Raw genomic sequence first — 16,746 nt, 5'->3', positions numbered from 1 at the left:
CACGGCACCCTTAGTGGGTCCAGCTAAGAATCCCAAAATCTATATATAATAATCATTATTTATACCCCACATATCTGGCTGGGCTTCCCAAGCCACTCTGGGCGGCTTCCAACAAAACACTAAAATACAATAGTCTATTAAACATTAAAAGCTTCCCTAAACAGGGCTGCCTTCAGATGTATTCTAAAAGTCAGATAGTTGTTGTTTTCTTTGACATCTGGTGGGAGGGAGTTCAACAGGGCGGGAGCCATTACCGAGAAGGCCCTCTGCCTGGTTCCCTGTAACTTGGCTTCTCGTAGGAAGGGAACCGCCAGAAGGCCCTTGGAGCTGGACCTCAGTGTCCGGGTGGAACAATGGGGGTGGAGACACTCCTTCAGGTATATTGGAAGATTGCAAAGCTCCTTGACATCTGGCAGGAGACGGGTGCCACCACCAAGAAGGCCCTCTGCCTGGTTCCCTGTAGCCTCACTTCTCGCAGGGAGGGAACTGCCAGAAGGCCCTCGGCGCTGGACCTCAGTGTCCGGGCAGAACGATGGGGTGGAGACACTCCTTCAGGTGTACTGGGCCGAGGCCATTTAGGGCTTTAAAGGTCAACACCAACATTTTGAATTGTGCTCGGAAACGTACTGGGAGCCAATATAGATCTCTCAGGACCGGTGTTATGTGGTCTTGGCGGCCGCCCCCAGTCACCAGTCTCACTGCTGCATTCTGGATTAGTTATAGTTTCTGGGTCACCTTCAAAGGTAGCCCCATGTAGAGCGCATTGCAGTAGTCCAAGCGGGAGATAACCAGAGCATGCACCACTCTGGCCAGACAGTCTGCGGGCAGGGAAGGTTTTAGCCTACGTACCAGGTGGAGCTGGTAGACAGCTGCCCTGGACACAGAGTTAACCTGTGCCTCCATGGACAGCTGGGAGTCCAAAATGACTCCCAGGCTGCGCACCTGGTCCTTCAGGGGCACAGTTACCCCATTCAGGACCAGAGAGTCCTCCACACCTGCCCACCTCCTGTATCACATGTGGTGGCAATGTAAAGAAATCAAGTTGTTCTGGGAGGATATCCATTCCGAATTGGGAAAAATGCTAAAAATATCTTTTAGCAAAAAACAGAAGCTTTACTAGGAATCACAGATTTGGATATTCCTAAAAAAGCAGAACTTTTTCTCTATGCTACTGTTGCAGCAAGAATACTCATTGTGACAAATTGGAAAAGTGATAAAGCCCCTTCTATATCGGAGTGGATCCAAAAAATGACCGAATATGCAGAATTAGACTATTTATCAGAAAGAATAAAAAATAAAGCAAAGGAAGTATTCACCACAAAATGGGAACTTGAAAATTTATTTGAAAAATAGTAATGACAGTTTGCCTTCCCGGGAGAGCGGAGAAACGCAGCGTGTCCCGGACGGCTTTTGAAGGCAGGCGGGGGGGAGCAAAGACTTTCGCCCCCCCGCCGGCCTTCAGAAGAGGTCCAGGACCTCTTCTGAAGGCTGGCGGGGGGCAAAAGTCTTTGTCTCCCCTGCCTGCCTTCCCGGGGGCTTTTAAATTGCCCCAGGACAGCGGAGAAGTCCTCCGCTGTCCCGGGGCAATTTTAAAATGCTGGCGGGCGGTTTGGTCAAACTCATGCTGGTAGCTTTGAGAACACTATCCAACCATCTTGTCCTCTGTCTTCCCCTTCTCCTTGTGCCCTCCATCTTTCCCAACATCGGGGTCTTTTCCAGGGAGTCTTCTCTTCTCATGAGGTGGCCAAAGTATTGGAGCCTCAGCTTCAGGATCTGTCCTTCTAGTGAGCACTCAGGGCTGATTTCCTTCAGAATGGAGAGGTGTTTTGGGAAGTGGCAGAAAGATATTTCTAGGTTTGTCTGGCAGGGCAAAAAGCCCCGAATAAAATTTAAAATACTAACGGATGCAAAAGAGAGAGGGGGGTTTGCCCTGCCAGATTTAAGGTTATATTATGAAGCTGCGGCTTTCTGCTGGATGAAAGACTGGTTACTCCTTGAGAACACTGATGTCCTAGATCTGGAAGGGCACGATAACGCTTTTGGATGGCATGCATATTTGTGGTATGACAAGGTAAAGTTTCATAAAATGTTCAAAAACCATATTGTCAGAAAAGCTATATTTATGGTCTGGACAAAATACAAAGACTTACTAGAAGGTAAGACCCCGAGGTGGTTATCACCAGCGGAGGTCAAGGCTCGAAAAAGACTCAATATGGAGGTCGGATGGCCGAAATATTGGGAAATAATAGATAAAACTGGAGACAATTTGAGGCTGCAGAGCTTTGAAAAATTAAAGAATAGGGTGCAAGACTGGTTTCATTATGCTCAAATTCAAGAGGTTTTTAAGTTGGACAAAAGAATAGGATTCCAGGTGGAAAAATCGAAATTAGAGACAGAACTGTTAGAACCTAAGACCAAGGTACTCTCGAGAATGTATAACTTGCTGCTTAAATGGAATACTCAGGATGAGATAGTCAAATCAGCAATGATAAAATGGGCTCAGGATATTGGGTACAACATTATGTTCGAAGACTGGGAAAGGTTATGGACCACTGGAATGAAATTCACGGCATGTAATGCTGTGAAGGAGAATATTATGAAAATGATATACAGGTGGTACATGACCCCAGTCAAACTTGCAAAAATATACCATCGGTCTGATAATAAATGTTGGAAATGTAAGGAGGCTGAAGGGACATTCTTTCACCTTTGGTGGACTTGTCCAAAAGTGAAGGCCTTCTGGGAAATGATCTACAATGAGTTAAAAAAGGTGTTTAGGTACACCTTTCCTAAGAAACCAGAGGCCTTCCTCCTGGGCATTGTGGACCAAAAGGTGTTAAAGAAGGATAGAACACTTTTTATGTATGCAACTACAGCAGCAAGAATACTTATTGCAAAATATTGGAAGATACAAGATCTTCCCACGCTGGAAGAGTGGCAGACGCAGTTGATGGACTATATGGAACTGGCTGAAATGACTGGCAGAATCCGAGATTTGGGAGAAGAGACAATGGAAGAGGACTGGTAGAAATTTAAGGACTATTTACAAAAACATTATAAGTTGTATGAATGTTAAGAATCTGCATGATTTGGAAATTTTAGTTCCTGCAACTAGATTGGGAAAATAGAAAGTTAAGTTATAAGTAAGAAAAAGTTGAAATTTAAAGTTATTTTATGTATTATCTTAAGGTATAAATATTTGACAAAAGGTACTTTAAATTTAGAAGTAAAATATTTTGAAAGATATAAAAAAGATACGAAACAAGGTAATAATTTGCTGATATGTTTATTGTAAAGAACGCAGGGTGAGGGAGATGTGGGGAAGTCCAGTTAGTAACGTTAAAATGCATTTTGAAAGTTGGATTATTTTTCTTTTTTCTTTCTTCTGGTTTGTTCTTTCTTCCTTTTCTGTAAATTGAAAATGTAATAAAAATTTTATTTAAAAAAAATAAAAAATGAAAGTGTGGCAGCAAAGGAGGAAAAAAAAAACCAGAATGGAGAGGTTTGATCTTCTTGCAGTCCATGGGACTCTCAGGAGTCTCCTCCAGCACCATAATTCAAAAGCATCAATTCTTCGGCGATCAGCCTTCTTGATGGTCCAGCTCCCACTTTCATACATCACTACTGGGAAAACCATAGCTTTGAGAGCCAGTGTGGTGTAGTGGTTAAGAGCGGTAGTCTCGTAATCTGGGGAACCGGGTTCACATCTCTGCTCCTCCAGATGCAGCTGCTGGGTGACCTTGGGCCAGTCAAACTTCTCTGAAGTCTCTCAGCCCCACTCACCTCACAGAGTGTTTGTTGTGGGGGAGGAAGAGAAAGGAGATTGGGAGCCGCTTTGAGACTCCATAGGGTAGTGATAAAGCGGGATATCAAATCCAAACTCTTCTTCTTCTTCTTTTCCCATTTCCATCCAAACTGCAGAGGAATATCGGAGGTCACTGAAAGAGTCAAAATTGCTTTAGGACTGTTTTCCTACTGGTTCAGACATGTGGTTTATATATGTATGTGTTTGCCTGGTACATTTATGAACATTTATTTTATATCTTAGACCTTATAATTCTCATAACAATAGAAAGTAACAGTTATTTAAATAAATTAAAATGATGCAGCACTAATTCTTTATATCCCACCCTTTTCCCCTGACTGTGACCTAAGGCAGTTCACAGCTAAAATAAAAACAGCTAAAAACATTGGGGGGGGAGCAATAATTAAAAACTATTAAACAGATATATAATTTAATTTATTATTAAATGTATTTCTTTATTATTATTATTATTATTATTATTATTATTATTATTATTAATCAAATTTATATACCACCTTATACCCGAAAGTCCCAGGGCAGTTCACAACAGAAAAACACAAAATGAGAATACAAAATACATAGTAAAACACATTTTAAAAGCCTTAGAATGTTAATCAGCCAAACACGCCTGGTTGAAGAGGCGTTTTAAGAAGATGTATTAAAAACATACAGATAATTACAAGAAGAACAGCACAGCACCAGCCATTTCCTTAAAAGCAGCCAGTTCTGAAAAGCTTGTTGAAACTAGAATGTCTTCATCTGCTGGCTAAAGGACAGTAAGGAGGGAGTAAGTCTATCTTCTCTAGGGAGGGAGAACCAGAGTTGTCTGGGAGCAGCCATTGAGAGGGCCTTATGTCATCTATATTGATTACACTGTTTAAATAATAATAATTCATGAAAAATATTAAATCTGAAAGTTGCATTCTCCAATTATGAATTGCCTGCTGTGTAACATATTGTGGACTTGCAGTGTGGCCTCCTGCCTGCTACCAACCCAGCTCTGAAGGGTTCCTTTGGAACACATTAACCTGAAACTTCTGTCTTCTCGTGCAGTTTTTGGAAGCCCGTCTTGGGGAGCGATGGACAGATGTAACAAGGTGAAACGCCTGCTGAAAAACTGGGAGGTTTTGTTTTTTCAGGAGCACCAAAGGAGACCTGGCAAGGTATTTGGAACACTGCAGACTAGGATGGACATTTGAGTTATTGCTGACAGCATGTCTGTCATTCACATTTCTAAAATTATCCTGACAAATTTGCACCTGTTTTCTAGGCTGATGTTGCAACGGCTCCTGAAGAGGTCAGACGTAAGTGTGACACTTCTCCATAGCATATTTATTTTTGTGTACTGCAGTAGTGGAAGGGATGTCAAGCCAGCTTTAGGTTAATCAAGGGGGCAACTTATATTTTTTGAATAATTTAGATCAGCTGGCAAGTCCCCGGAGTCACGTGTATGCTTCCCAGTTCCCTATGGTGGTAAGGAGAGCATAGAACTCTAAAACCCTGTAACTCCTGCTAATTAAAACACAAAAATTCAACTAGCAGAATAATTGTCACTGCTCATTTTAAGAACACGTTGTCTTAAGGTAGGAAGAGCTTGGTTGGTTCAGGGCAAACTCTCTATTCCATCACCTTTCCCCTGCAAATGCCTCAGTGGGAAGCATTGCAGAAGAGAAGATAAATGAGGTTGAACAATAGCATGCAAACATTATAAAATACATGGCAGCATTGCAAATCTAAAGTATTGATGCAGAGCTGAGAAACCCTAATTACTGTTGGGGATATGAGGTGAGGCACCTATGTAGCAGAAGTTGCCCCCAGTTCCATTTACCGCACAGAAACAGGTCCAAAATAGTTTACTGCTGTAGAAGATTAGGCTCAGTAAAACAGTTCCAGACACTGATATATAGACATATAATTTGTAAGCTTTGCAGATACAGATATAAAGGATTCCTGTTGCTCCAGAAATTCAAGATGTAACACAGGCTCCGACTCACTGACAGACTGACCCCAACACTCAGGCAAGACCCCAAACACAGACAGCACAAGACCCCAAAACACTGGGATGATGGGCCTTAATCACTTACATAGTCAGCACTGGGCCATTGCCATCTAAGTATGTTTTATTGTGTAGGGGTTTTCGGTGTACAAAATGCTTTTCCATTTATTTAATATGCTTTTCCAGTAGCTGTGAAATTTGACCCCCTATAACACATGGAAACATGATTGCAGAAAGGTACTGTGGCTGGCTGCCCTAAGGAGATTCAGGCCAACAGTCCATCTTTAGAGTGTTGTCATTCCTGATTGGCAGCAGCTCTGTGAAGCCATGGCCTGTCAGATGGGGGGGGGGCCCTTCGTTCATTGAAGCTCTCCATCTCTCCATCTCAGCCCCTTGCAACATTTACTGTTGTTTTGTTCAGCTCAAGCTGCAGGCCTCAATGCCTAATCCAGTGGGTGAATTTCTAAATGTATACTATCAGAACAAGACCTCCCTACAGACGGGCTCTTCTCAAATCATTATCTATTGTAGAACCATCACACCTGAATATTACTACTACCTGAGGGAGAGTGTGTGTGCTGGGTTTGATAGACCCCAGAGTTGATTTGGGCAGGTAATTCCTCGTCTGCTTAGAGGTCATTCTGAACTGCTATTTGTGCACAGAACTGTACAAAGAGTACAAGGCACTGAAAGAAACCAAAGGACAGCAAGGCCTCCTTGGATCTGAAGCCATCTGCCAGAAAGAAATTCAGGAGCTGCCAGTAACAGAACAGGTAACGAAGGAGCTTTGTGTTTTGCAGTTGTGATCTTGCCTGTGGGCACTGACCTTGCAGGGGAAAGGCTTGAGCCCGTGTTTGTTATTATCAGATAATAATAGTGTGGTGTAGTGGTTAGATGTTTGGACCACGTCCAGGGTTCAAATTCCCACTCAGCCATGAAGCTCACTAGGTAGGCTTGGGCCAGTCACTCACTCTCAGACTGACCTACCTCACATGGTTGTGGGGATTAAGTTGGGAGGAGAATTGTGAATACCACCTTGAGCTCCTTAGAGGAAAAGTGGGATATAATGTAATAAAAGTATAAATAGTTGGAGAATGATAGCAGTTATATGGAAAATGAACTACAATATAGATATGTAAACTTAACTATTAAACTTAACTCTGCACAGAGGAACGATTTGCAAGTAAAATTTACAAAAAATAGTTTTGCATGCCATAATGACCTTCTAAAACTTCCACCAGTATTTTCCCACCCCCTCCCCTCGTCTCTATTCCAAGGTACCTGAGTCAGATTGCTGGGGTGCGCACCTGAATCGAGGAAATATGGCTCCTAAACTGACCCCACAGGATCAAGAGACACTGCAGGCTTCTGTAAAGTATTTTGGCATGAAGCTGAAATGCAACTTGGGATCAGCTATTAAGGTTTGTGTGATTGGTGAGTGACTAATTCTAGCCTTGAGCCCAGGCTGAGTGCAGGGACAGGGCAGCTTCTGAAGGCTGAAAATCCTTGAGGAAACAAAAGGACTAACTCCATTTAATCTATGCCTGCGATATGATCTAGTCTTTGCACTTCCTTCCATTTCAATGATGTCTGCAAACTTGATGAGCACCTTGAACCAGACGAAGGGATAAGGCTGTTTGGAAAGTCTGAGCTCATTTCCCTTACCTAAATAATTATCTGTATAATTTGACCTTGCAGACGCATGAACACGCATTTCTGAATACTAAGTGAGATTTTGTCTGCTCTCACTGGTGGGTGTCCAAGGTTTTTCTCAGCTCTGGTGTTTGATCTCCTTTAACTGGAAACCCCACGGAAGGAACCTGAGACTTGTTATGTGGCTCAAAACTTGCTGAGGAAGAGCTATCCATTTAGCAAAGATTTCCAGTAGGGAAGGGAAAGGTGTCTGTTCTGCTTAGCTTCAAAGGTTTTCTGTTCTGGTATAAAATAAGAGGAGAAAGTGTTGGGGGTATAGGTAGGTTCACTTGCTGGAAACTAACTGAATTTTACTTTGGATCTCAGGAACGCCCTGTAACGTTAAGGAAATCCCTCACCCCCAGGAGGAAGTCAGTCACAGCGGCGCAGAAGGACATGCACCAAACCACCGCAAAGGCTGCGTCTCCCAAACCACCTGAGGCTCCTTTCTTAAACAATAGCCCAGATCAGCTGCTTTGCCCCGATCCCATGGAACTTGAAACCCTCCTGCCACCTTCATTCCCAGGGCTGATTCCTAACAAGCTCCTTTGCTCTGACCCAAAGCCAAGGCCGCCACCGCCGCTGGATAAGTTTCGGCAGCTGAAGCAGACACTGACCAAGCGGCTGAGTAGCCTGGATCCTGGTTGGCTGGACAGGTGCCAAGGGGCAGAATGGCAGGCAAGAGAGGGGCTCCCTGGAGACAGCTCTCCTATCCCAGGCGGCAGGGCAGATCCAGGCGAGGGCTCACCAGGACACAATTCTCAGGGGAAAGGGGGTGTTCCTCCCCACCTTGGAGAGCAGGAACAGGAGCAGTGTTGCAATTCTCCCAGGGAAAACAGTCAAGGAGATGCGGTGGAGAGCCAGCCCCTGGTCCAAAGTGTTGGAGGCGTCTGCAAGCCCAGTGGGCAGGCTAACCATCCTGCGGGTGAGACCCCATGCAAAACAGGTGCAAACGCAGCACTCACTGAGGGCAAAGCTGAATTTTCTGCCTTCAAGCATAGCCGCAAACTGGAGATTTGCACCAAGGAGGCCACTCAGGAAACCGAGATGCAGCTTGGGGAAGGAACTTCGCCGCAGTTGAGTGGTGCTTTCTGCAAAGTGGAGGACAGGCAGCAGAGGAGTCCTTCTAAGAGAGGAAAAGCTTCTTACAAGAAGAGGAAACGGGATGCTGAAGACCACGGAGATGATGGCAAGGACAGGTCGCAAAGTGGTACCTCTGGCGTAAAGTGCAAGAGAACTAAAGAGGTAGCGGGGGGCAGCCGCTTCAAAAAACTGCGTGGTGCTAGTCAAAAGCCAGGGCTCAGTGAATACGACTTTGATGATCAGGACATTGTTGAGGCACAAGACAAAAGTGGGGCAGGCACCCCAGTTTGCTTTGAAAACCTCCTTGGGGAAGTCGATGGGGAGGAGTGTCCCAGACAGAGTGAGAGATCCAACAGTCTGGCCTGCAGGTATGTCCAGGGAGCTTTCTGGAGCTGGCAATTGTTGCTCCTCTTGTCTGGCCAAGGAATAGCCTGGAGAGTTGCTATTTAAGAGGAAAAGTGGCATCCTCGAAGTACAACTTAATCTAATATTTTCTCCTCTATTTCGGTATGTGCTCATAAATTTGTACTAGAAAGTGAATGGTTTGTGCAGTCCATCTCTCCTGATGTCCCTACCCTGATTTTGCATTCTACAAATTACTGTCACATGTTGTTGTTGTTTAGTCGTTTAGTCATGTCCGACTCTTCATGACCCCCTGGACCAGAGCACGCCAGGCACTCCTGTCTTCCACTGCCTCCCGCAGTTTGGTCAGACTCATGTTTGTAGCTTCAAGAACACTGTCCCACCATCTCGTCCTCTGCCGTCCCCTTTTCCTCGTGCCCTCCATCTTTCCCAACATCAGGGTCTTTTCCAGGGAGTCTTCTCTTCTCATGAGGTGGCCAAAGTCTTGGAGCCTCAGCTTCACGATCTGTCCTTCTAGTGAGCACTCAGGGCTGATTTCCTTAAGAATGGATACGTTTGATCTTCTTGCAGTCCATGGGACTCTCAAGAGTCTCCTCCAGCACCATAATTCTGTCACATAAAATAGTCATTTCATGCAGTACCTTCCTACAGGGTTTCTCCGTGCTGACACCTTGCATGGTTTTGTTTTATTAACACTACAGTGTCACCCTTCCTTTTCCACTTTGAGGATGTTTTACCCTCAAAGACTTGTGCTCACCTAGCGAGAGAGAGGGAAGAGATATCTCAGAACCTTTTTGAGAAATACAGTCCCTTAGGGTCTTTAGGGGCTGGTGGGAATCAGGACCGCTTTGGTGCTTAAGTCTTTGTGCCTTTTTGCCAGTGAGTGTTAAGGCCTGAGCAAGAGTACAACTAAACACGAGGCATCCTATTTTGAACCGTTACAATAAAGGGATCTTATCTCTTTCTAGACCACCACCAAAGAAGGATGGCAACTTTGTGCGAATCAATCTCAAGAATAAATCTCACGTGAAAGGGTACGCTTTGAAAGGGAGGCAGCTTCGCAAGCAGGTAAATTGCCTCTTGACTCAGTGGTATTTACAGCCTGTAAAATAGAATTGGAATGAATCATATCTGAGTGGAACTTCCAACTGTTGAAGTAGCCTGTTTGCTCTGGAGGGAATTGAATTCAATTTTAGTTTCTTTTTTAAAAAATAATTTTTATTAAATTTTCCATTTTAACAATCCAATCAAATCACATTAAGTATTCCAAATTATACAAATACATATCATATAGTCCAAATATTCTGCCAAATTATAAATTTTTGTTGGGGCTTCACATACTTCAAATTCAGTGGGGTTCTAATCATCTTATGTTTCTACTGCCTTGAGTTTCCAGTAGTTCTTTCTTTAAATCTTCTTGTTGTTATCCTTCCAATTTTGCATTTAGTTTCACATGAAGAAGAATATTTATGTTTAAAACATTTTGGGAAATGACAGCTACTCTCAACAGTTTTGCCATTTCTTCATTTGTTTGTGTGGGGTGGGTAGGTCTCTGCCTCATTGCACTGTGGGTGGGGGCCACAGTTGTTATAGAATGGTAGAGTTGGAAGGTACCCCAAGGGTCATCTAGTCCAACCCCTGGCAGTGCAGGAATCTCAGCTAAAGCATCTGTCAGATGGCAAAGGTGGTTGCTCATGAGTAACCAGGTAGGACTCCGACCTGTCTTTTACAGGTTTTATTTAGGTGCAAAAACTATTTACAGTGCGGAACCCCAAAGTTCATGTCTGCCTCCATCGCTAGCAGAATCCAGGAGTGCTTCTTTCCTGGACCTCCCCCGACATAAAAGCCTCATTACTCCCAGCCTTTTCCTTCCATCTTTGCACTTTAGACTTCTGCGCAGGGTGGGCGGTGGAAGGGGCAAGCTTGGCCAGGAGCGGTGCTGAGGCTCCCACCAGCATCCTCTGGTCCTTTCACCTCTTCCCCACTGGAGGTGGGGCTTTCCTCATCACCGGAAGAGGAACTGCTTTGCAAGGTTTTCGGAGGCTCCCTGTAACACAATTGCCCCTCTGTTTGCCACCCCTGTTCTGATGGCATTTCTCTGACAGCATACGTGACAGATGGCCATCATGCCTCTGCTTAAAAACCTCCAAGGAAGGAGAGCCCAATACCTCTCAGGGGCTTGTGTATCAGGGTGTGGTTAGACAGTGAGTGAATTTTTAAATTTATAGATCTGAGTACATGAAGGCACACCTCTTGGAGGTAAGAGATCACTAAAGCTGTGTGTGCTCCTGCAGCCTCTCACTCCTCCTGGTGGGCTGAGCTCTTCTGCTCCCTTCTCATTTCACTCCTCCTAGACTTGGGTGATGGGTGGGTGTGGCTCCAGCTCCTGAAAGGTGGCTGTTGACCCCTTCCCTTCAGGGCAGATGGAGCTATTTCCAGTCCTCAGTGGCACCAGGGCTTGTGTGTCAGGGCAGGGCTTTGTGTGTCAGGGCACTGCATAGGACCCTCATACCTACAGGACCGCCTCTCCCGGTATGCCCCGTGGAGGACCTTAAGGTCCCTAAATAGCAACACCCTAGAGCAGGGGTGTCAAACTCAAATTCTTCGGGGGCCGCATCAGCAGTTTGGTCACCCTCAAAGGGCCGGTTGTATCTGTAGGACTTACAGTACAGGAGAGAAGGGTTCAGGCAGCCGTTGGATCTGTCACATCACAGGATGGCATGCGCTCAATGTAAAAACAAGTGGAGGTTTCCTGAATGCATGTACAGTGGTGCCCCGCAAGATGAATGCCTCGCAAGACGGAAAACCCGCTAGACGAAAGGGTTTTCCGTTTTGGAGGTGCTTCGCAAAACGAATTTCCTATGGGCTTGCTTCGCAAGACTAAAATGTCTTGCGAGTTCCTGCGGGGATTTTTTCCTCCCCCCCCCCCTTTTCACTAAGCCGTTTATCAGCTGATCCGCTAAGCTGCTAACCGCTTAACAGCTGATCCGCTAAGCCACTTATCAGCTGATCTGCTAAGCCCGCTAAGCTAATAGCGCTAATCCGCTAAGGCGCTAATGGGCTTGCTTCGCAAGACGAAAAAAACACAAGACGAAGAGACTCGCGGAACGGATTCTTTTCGTCTTGCGAGGCACCACTGTAAAGTGGAGGTTTCCTGTGTAGAACGGCCGGCGCCGCTAGAGGGCAGACGTTCTCTGGCTTGTAGGCTGCCGCGCATGCGCTGAAGAGGCGGCTTTCTTGTGTAAAAAAAAAAAGTGAGAATAAAAGGTGAAGGCCGGCGGCGGCTACACGGGCCACATGATGAAGTCTGGCGGGCCGAATTCGGCCTGCGGGCCTTGTGGTTTGACACCTGTGCCCTAGAGGTCCCGGGCCCTAAGGAAGTCAGATTAGCCTCAACCAGAGCCAGGGCCTTTTCAACACTGGCCCCAGCCTGGTGGAACGCTCTCTCTCATGAGACCAGGTCCTTGCAGGATCTGATTTCTTTCCGCAGGGCCTGTGAAACAGAGTTGTTCTGCCTGGCCTTTGGGTTCTAGTCAATTTGATTATCTCCCCCTCTTTCTTTTTTCCTTTCTACTCCTGTGATGAGGGTGCATTTTAATGTTTTAATGTTGTATTTTAATCTTGTTTTTAAGTTGTATTCATTCAACTTGTTTTTATTATTGCCTGTTAGCCGCCTGAGCCCGGCCTTGGCTGGGGAGGGTGGGGTATAGATAAAATTAATAATTATTATTATTATTTGCCAAGCCCAGAAAGCCCATCAGAGAGGGGATGTGTTCATGACTTCCACCATAGGGATAACTGGGGTGAGAGAACACTTTGGGGCACCCTCCTGCCAAATATTTGCTGACAGATTCCCCCACAAGTCACTGGAGCCATCAGCTGGGTCCTTGGCCAGCCCATGACTCACACAGCCTGATCACAACCTCCTGTAGTGATGCAGGAGAGGAATCCTGCATGACTTAGCCTGCATGACTTAGCCTGCATGACTTAGCCTGCATCTTTTTGGTGTCTCAACAGGTATGGAAGCAGAAGTGGCAGAAAAAGGGGGAACAGTTTGGAGGAGGTGGCAGGCGCTTGGACCGAGGCTCTGACACCTGCTTCCGGTGTGGAGGACTTGGTCACTGGGCTTCCCAGTGCAAGGGGAGAGGTAAGGCCACCTGGCTGTCATGGCCAGATAGACCAGGTATTGGCATGCTTTGCATTAAGAGAACAGAAGACCTGTCGAGTTTGTTTTGGATGGCTACAGAGATTCTCACAAAAAAGCAGAAGGAATCAGTTGCGGAGTTTGCACAACTTCCTGCAATGTCTACAAACCCTCACTGCCCTTTTATTAGGAAAGCTACCAGCAGAGTCTTGATCTGGCTGTCAAGCACAAAGACAAGTAAAAAGTCCTCGTTGTAAACCAGTTGACCACTTTGTTGTGTTGACTCCATAATATATTTTTTATTATTAATCCTCAGGTGATTTTAGGTATGTTTTATCAGCTCTGGCCATTCCTTCAGTTTGGTTTGGATTTTTAAATTGACTTGAAACCCACCCCGAGACTGTGAGATGAAGGCTGGGATAGATAAAACCAATCAATCAATAATTGCCTTATTTGGAAAATGCTTTTTCACTAACCTTTGCATAAGGACATGAAGGCCCCCTGAATTGTCCTGTGACATTGGAATGCTTTCTGAGGAAGACACTATTTCTGGCCATAGGATTAGCACATCTAGCAGATAATGACTGAATTTGTACATTAATACAGTGGTGCCTCGCTAGACGAAAAGAATTCGTTCCGCGATTCTCTTCGTCTAGCGGTTTTTTCGTCTTGCAAAGCAAGCCCATTGACAGCTTAGCGTATTAGCGCTACAGCTGTCAAGCGGCTTCCAGCGATCAGCTGTTAAGCGGCTTATCAGCGGAACAGCTGATAAGCGGCTTAGCGGCTTAAGAAAAGGGCGGAAAAAGCGGAAAAAACCCGCGGGGGGATGCAAGATTTTTTTCGTCTTGCGAAGCAACCCCATAGGGAAATTCGTTTTGCGAAGCGCCTCCAAAACGGAAAACCCTTTCGTCTAGCGGGTTTTTCGTCTTGCGAGGCGTTCGTCTTGCGGGGCACCACTGTATTAAACTCAAGGTTTAGTTTTGCATGTGTGAGCCTCAGGTTCTTCCCCATTCTCCACCTCAGCTGCAAGATGGAGATTGGGAATTTTTGCTTCAGTTGTCAGCTAACCTTGGCTGCTAGTGATGTGTGGCTGGTGGTCTCTCATTAGTGGCATGTGGTTGGTTAGTTAACTCAGCCAACTTCAAACTGTGGGTAATATTCTTAGCTATGGTACTAGTGAAACAGGCCAACACTTGCCACAGTTCCTGGTTGGGGCATAATAAGTCAGGCATCCCCAAACTTGGCCCTCCAGATGTTTTGGGACTACAACTCCCATCAACCCTAGCTAACAGGACCAGTGATGATGGGAACTGTAGTCCCAAATCATCTGGAGGCCCAAGTTTGGCCATGCCTGTAATAAGTCATTGTGCTTAGTTGGACAAGGAAGCTGAAACTTCTGGTCATCTTCCTGCAACTGCACCAAAGCCCAGGGCAACCTGGGCCATAGGCAAGTCCCTGGCCATCTAAGGAGGCTGCCTTAGACCAGTAAACTCAGCATTGCCCATACGTTGACTGGTAGCATTTCTTTAGGGTTTAAGATGGAAGTCTTTCCCTGAGCTACTTGAAGATGCCAGGAATTGAATCCTTTGCATGTAAAGCAAGGTGGGCTGGACTTTTTTTGGCCCAGGGGCCTCTTTCACCCTTTGTCAATATTTCAGGGGCCATATGCTGAAATGGCCACTACATGTTCTTGCATGAAAACAAAGAAACACAACCCTCTCCTCCAGACTGAACTGTACAAATGGGGTGAGGGGGGCTGGCATTGTCTGTCTTCCCTCGTCAAATAATCAAACAATAATCACTAGGGAAAAGGTGATTTGCATCTACAGCAGTGTGCTGGGCTGTGCCTACCCCACTGCTACCAGAATTTGTGGTCTTGGTGGCACTGTGGGTTAAACCACAGAGCCTAGGGCTTGCCGATCAGAAGGTCGGCGGTTCAAATCCCTGAGACGGGGTGAGCTCCCGTTGCTCGGTCCCTGCTCCTGCCAACCTAGCAGTTCGAAAGCACACCAGTGCAAGTAGATAAATAGGTACCACTCCGGCGGGAAGATAAATGGCATTTCTGTGCGCTGCTCTGGTTCGCCAGAAGCGGCTTAGTCCTGCTGGCCACATGACCCGGAAGCTGTATGCCGGCTCCCTCGGCCAATAAAGCGAGATGAGCGCCACAACCCCGGAGTTGGCCACGACTGGACCTAATGGTCAGGGGTCCCTTTACCTTTTATAGTCAAAGCAATTGCTGTTTGGGGGGCACAGCAGGCCCCTGAACTAGGGTTTACCACCCTTGATGTAAAGCACACACTCTACTCCTTTTCCCAGAGGGGAAGGCATTTTCTTTCCATTGTTTTGATTGCTCCAAAGCAGCATCTCTTCTTCCTTTAGCTACTTCCTTAGCTACTGAGCAGCTCTCTGCTGCGGACCCCCAACAGAAGGGAGATGGCTCTGCTGCCAAAGAGGAGGTGCCACTGCTGACTTTGGAGGAAGTGGCTCAGATGACCAACACAGCCTACAGCAAGATCTCAGGTGAGAGGCAAAGGCTGCATGTGTGGTCTCAGATCAGGAAGAACTTGCCACAGGTCAGTTCCCGCTGCACTATCAGGGCATTTTTCTGTAAGCAGATACAAGTGCCATGGTGTCAAGATGAAGAAATAATTTGGGGCTTTCCTTGCAGCTGATATAGAGGCTGCAGCTGTTGCAAAGACATTACGGTCCAGCTGGTATATTAATTAATAAACGGAAAAGATAATAATATTCATAACTTGTTGTTCCTCCCCCTCCTTCTTCGCCAGCAAAAAGTGAGAGCAGCCAAGGAGACCTGAAGCAGCTTGCTCAGGAGGAAGAGGTTCACCTGTGTGTGCAGAGGCCTGTGTTCGAAGTTCTCCCACCACCTCTGCCAACAGAACCTCTCTACAAACTGGGGCAGGACGGGAAAGTGAGAGGTAAGATTCCAAAAGGGTGTCTCTGCTGCCCCCTGAAGGCTGGTTGTCGCCAGCCTCCATGCAGTGGTGAGGCAGAACTTGCTGCAGAATTTCACTTTCACTTTTCATACTGCCTTCCTACATTACTATACTCAAGGCAGTTTACAAGCTGAAGAAACAGCAAAGTCTACAGCAGAATCCACACACCTTATAACAATCCGATCCAATACAAAAAAAAGAACATAATGTTAAACAACTTGCATCATATAAAGTTGTATTCAACAACCCGCTGGAATACAACAGTACACAATAAAATTAAGGACCAGCAAATAATAAAGCAAAAAATAACCTGTAGCTATTACAGTAAGTACTAAGCTATTATCAATAAAAAAATAACAGCAAGTCACAATGCACCAAAAGCCACAGTGCATACAAGACCATGTAAAAGTATCAAATTGAGAAACAAAGACACACAACATATGAAATTCTTGTTTTTTAAATCCTTGAATTCATCTTGCCTTCCCACTTAACCCACCCAAGGTTGAGCCAAAAAGATGAGGCCTACCTACAGAAAACCTACAGAATTGATTTCCTCCCCATCTGTTTCACCCACGGCCCACTTGCATTTCCAAAGGCAAGGCTTCCACATTCGGGGTTTTCAGAATCCCCAGCTGCTTGCAGAGGCCATTTTTTCCCCCTACCGCCCCAACCCCGGACTTCTCCGCCCGCCCGAATTTCAATCTTCCCC

The 16,746-nt window shown here is 45.7% G+C and overlaps 1 protein-coding gene across 1 annotated transcript in view; it reads left to right on the top strand.

Moving 5' to 3' along the window:
* The window catches only part of RECQL4 (RecQ like helicase 4), a 46,590-nt gene that overhangs the window by 984 nt on the left and 28,860 nt on the right, over positions 1 to 16,746 (top strand). The window contains exons 2-10 of the mRNA XM_083748975.1: positions 4,859 to 4,968; positions 5,076 to 5,109; positions 6,465 to 6,574; positions 7,079 to 7,222; positions 7,821 to 8,944; positions 9,908 to 10,007; positions 12,957 to 13,086; positions 15,475 to 15,603; positions 15,870 to 16,019. Of these exons, the coding sequence (XP_083605101.1) occupies positions 4,885 to 4,968; positions 5,076 to 5,109; positions 6,465 to 6,574; positions 7,079 to 7,222; positions 7,821 to 8,944; positions 9,908 to 10,007; positions 12,957 to 13,086; positions 15,475 to 15,603; positions 15,870 to 16,019 (2,005 nt within the window). The 5' untranslated portion in view covers positions 4,859 to 4,884. The remainder of the gene's footprint in view (positions 1 to 4,858; positions 4,969 to 5,075; positions 5,110 to 6,464; positions 6,575 to 7,078; positions 7,223 to 7,820; positions 8,945 to 9,907; positions 10,008 to 12,956; positions 13,087 to 15,474; positions 15,604 to 15,869; positions 16,020 to 16,746) is intronic.

Source organism: Podarcis gaigeae (assembly GCF_964106915.1).
Source record: "Podarcis gaigeae genome assembly, chromosome: 7".
Lineage (NCBI taxonomy): Eukaryota > Metazoa > Chordata > Lepidosauria > Squamata > Lacertidae > Podarcis > Podarcis gaigeae.
Note: the sequence above shows the minus strand (reverse complement) of the source record. Positions and strands in the feature narration are given on the sequence as shown.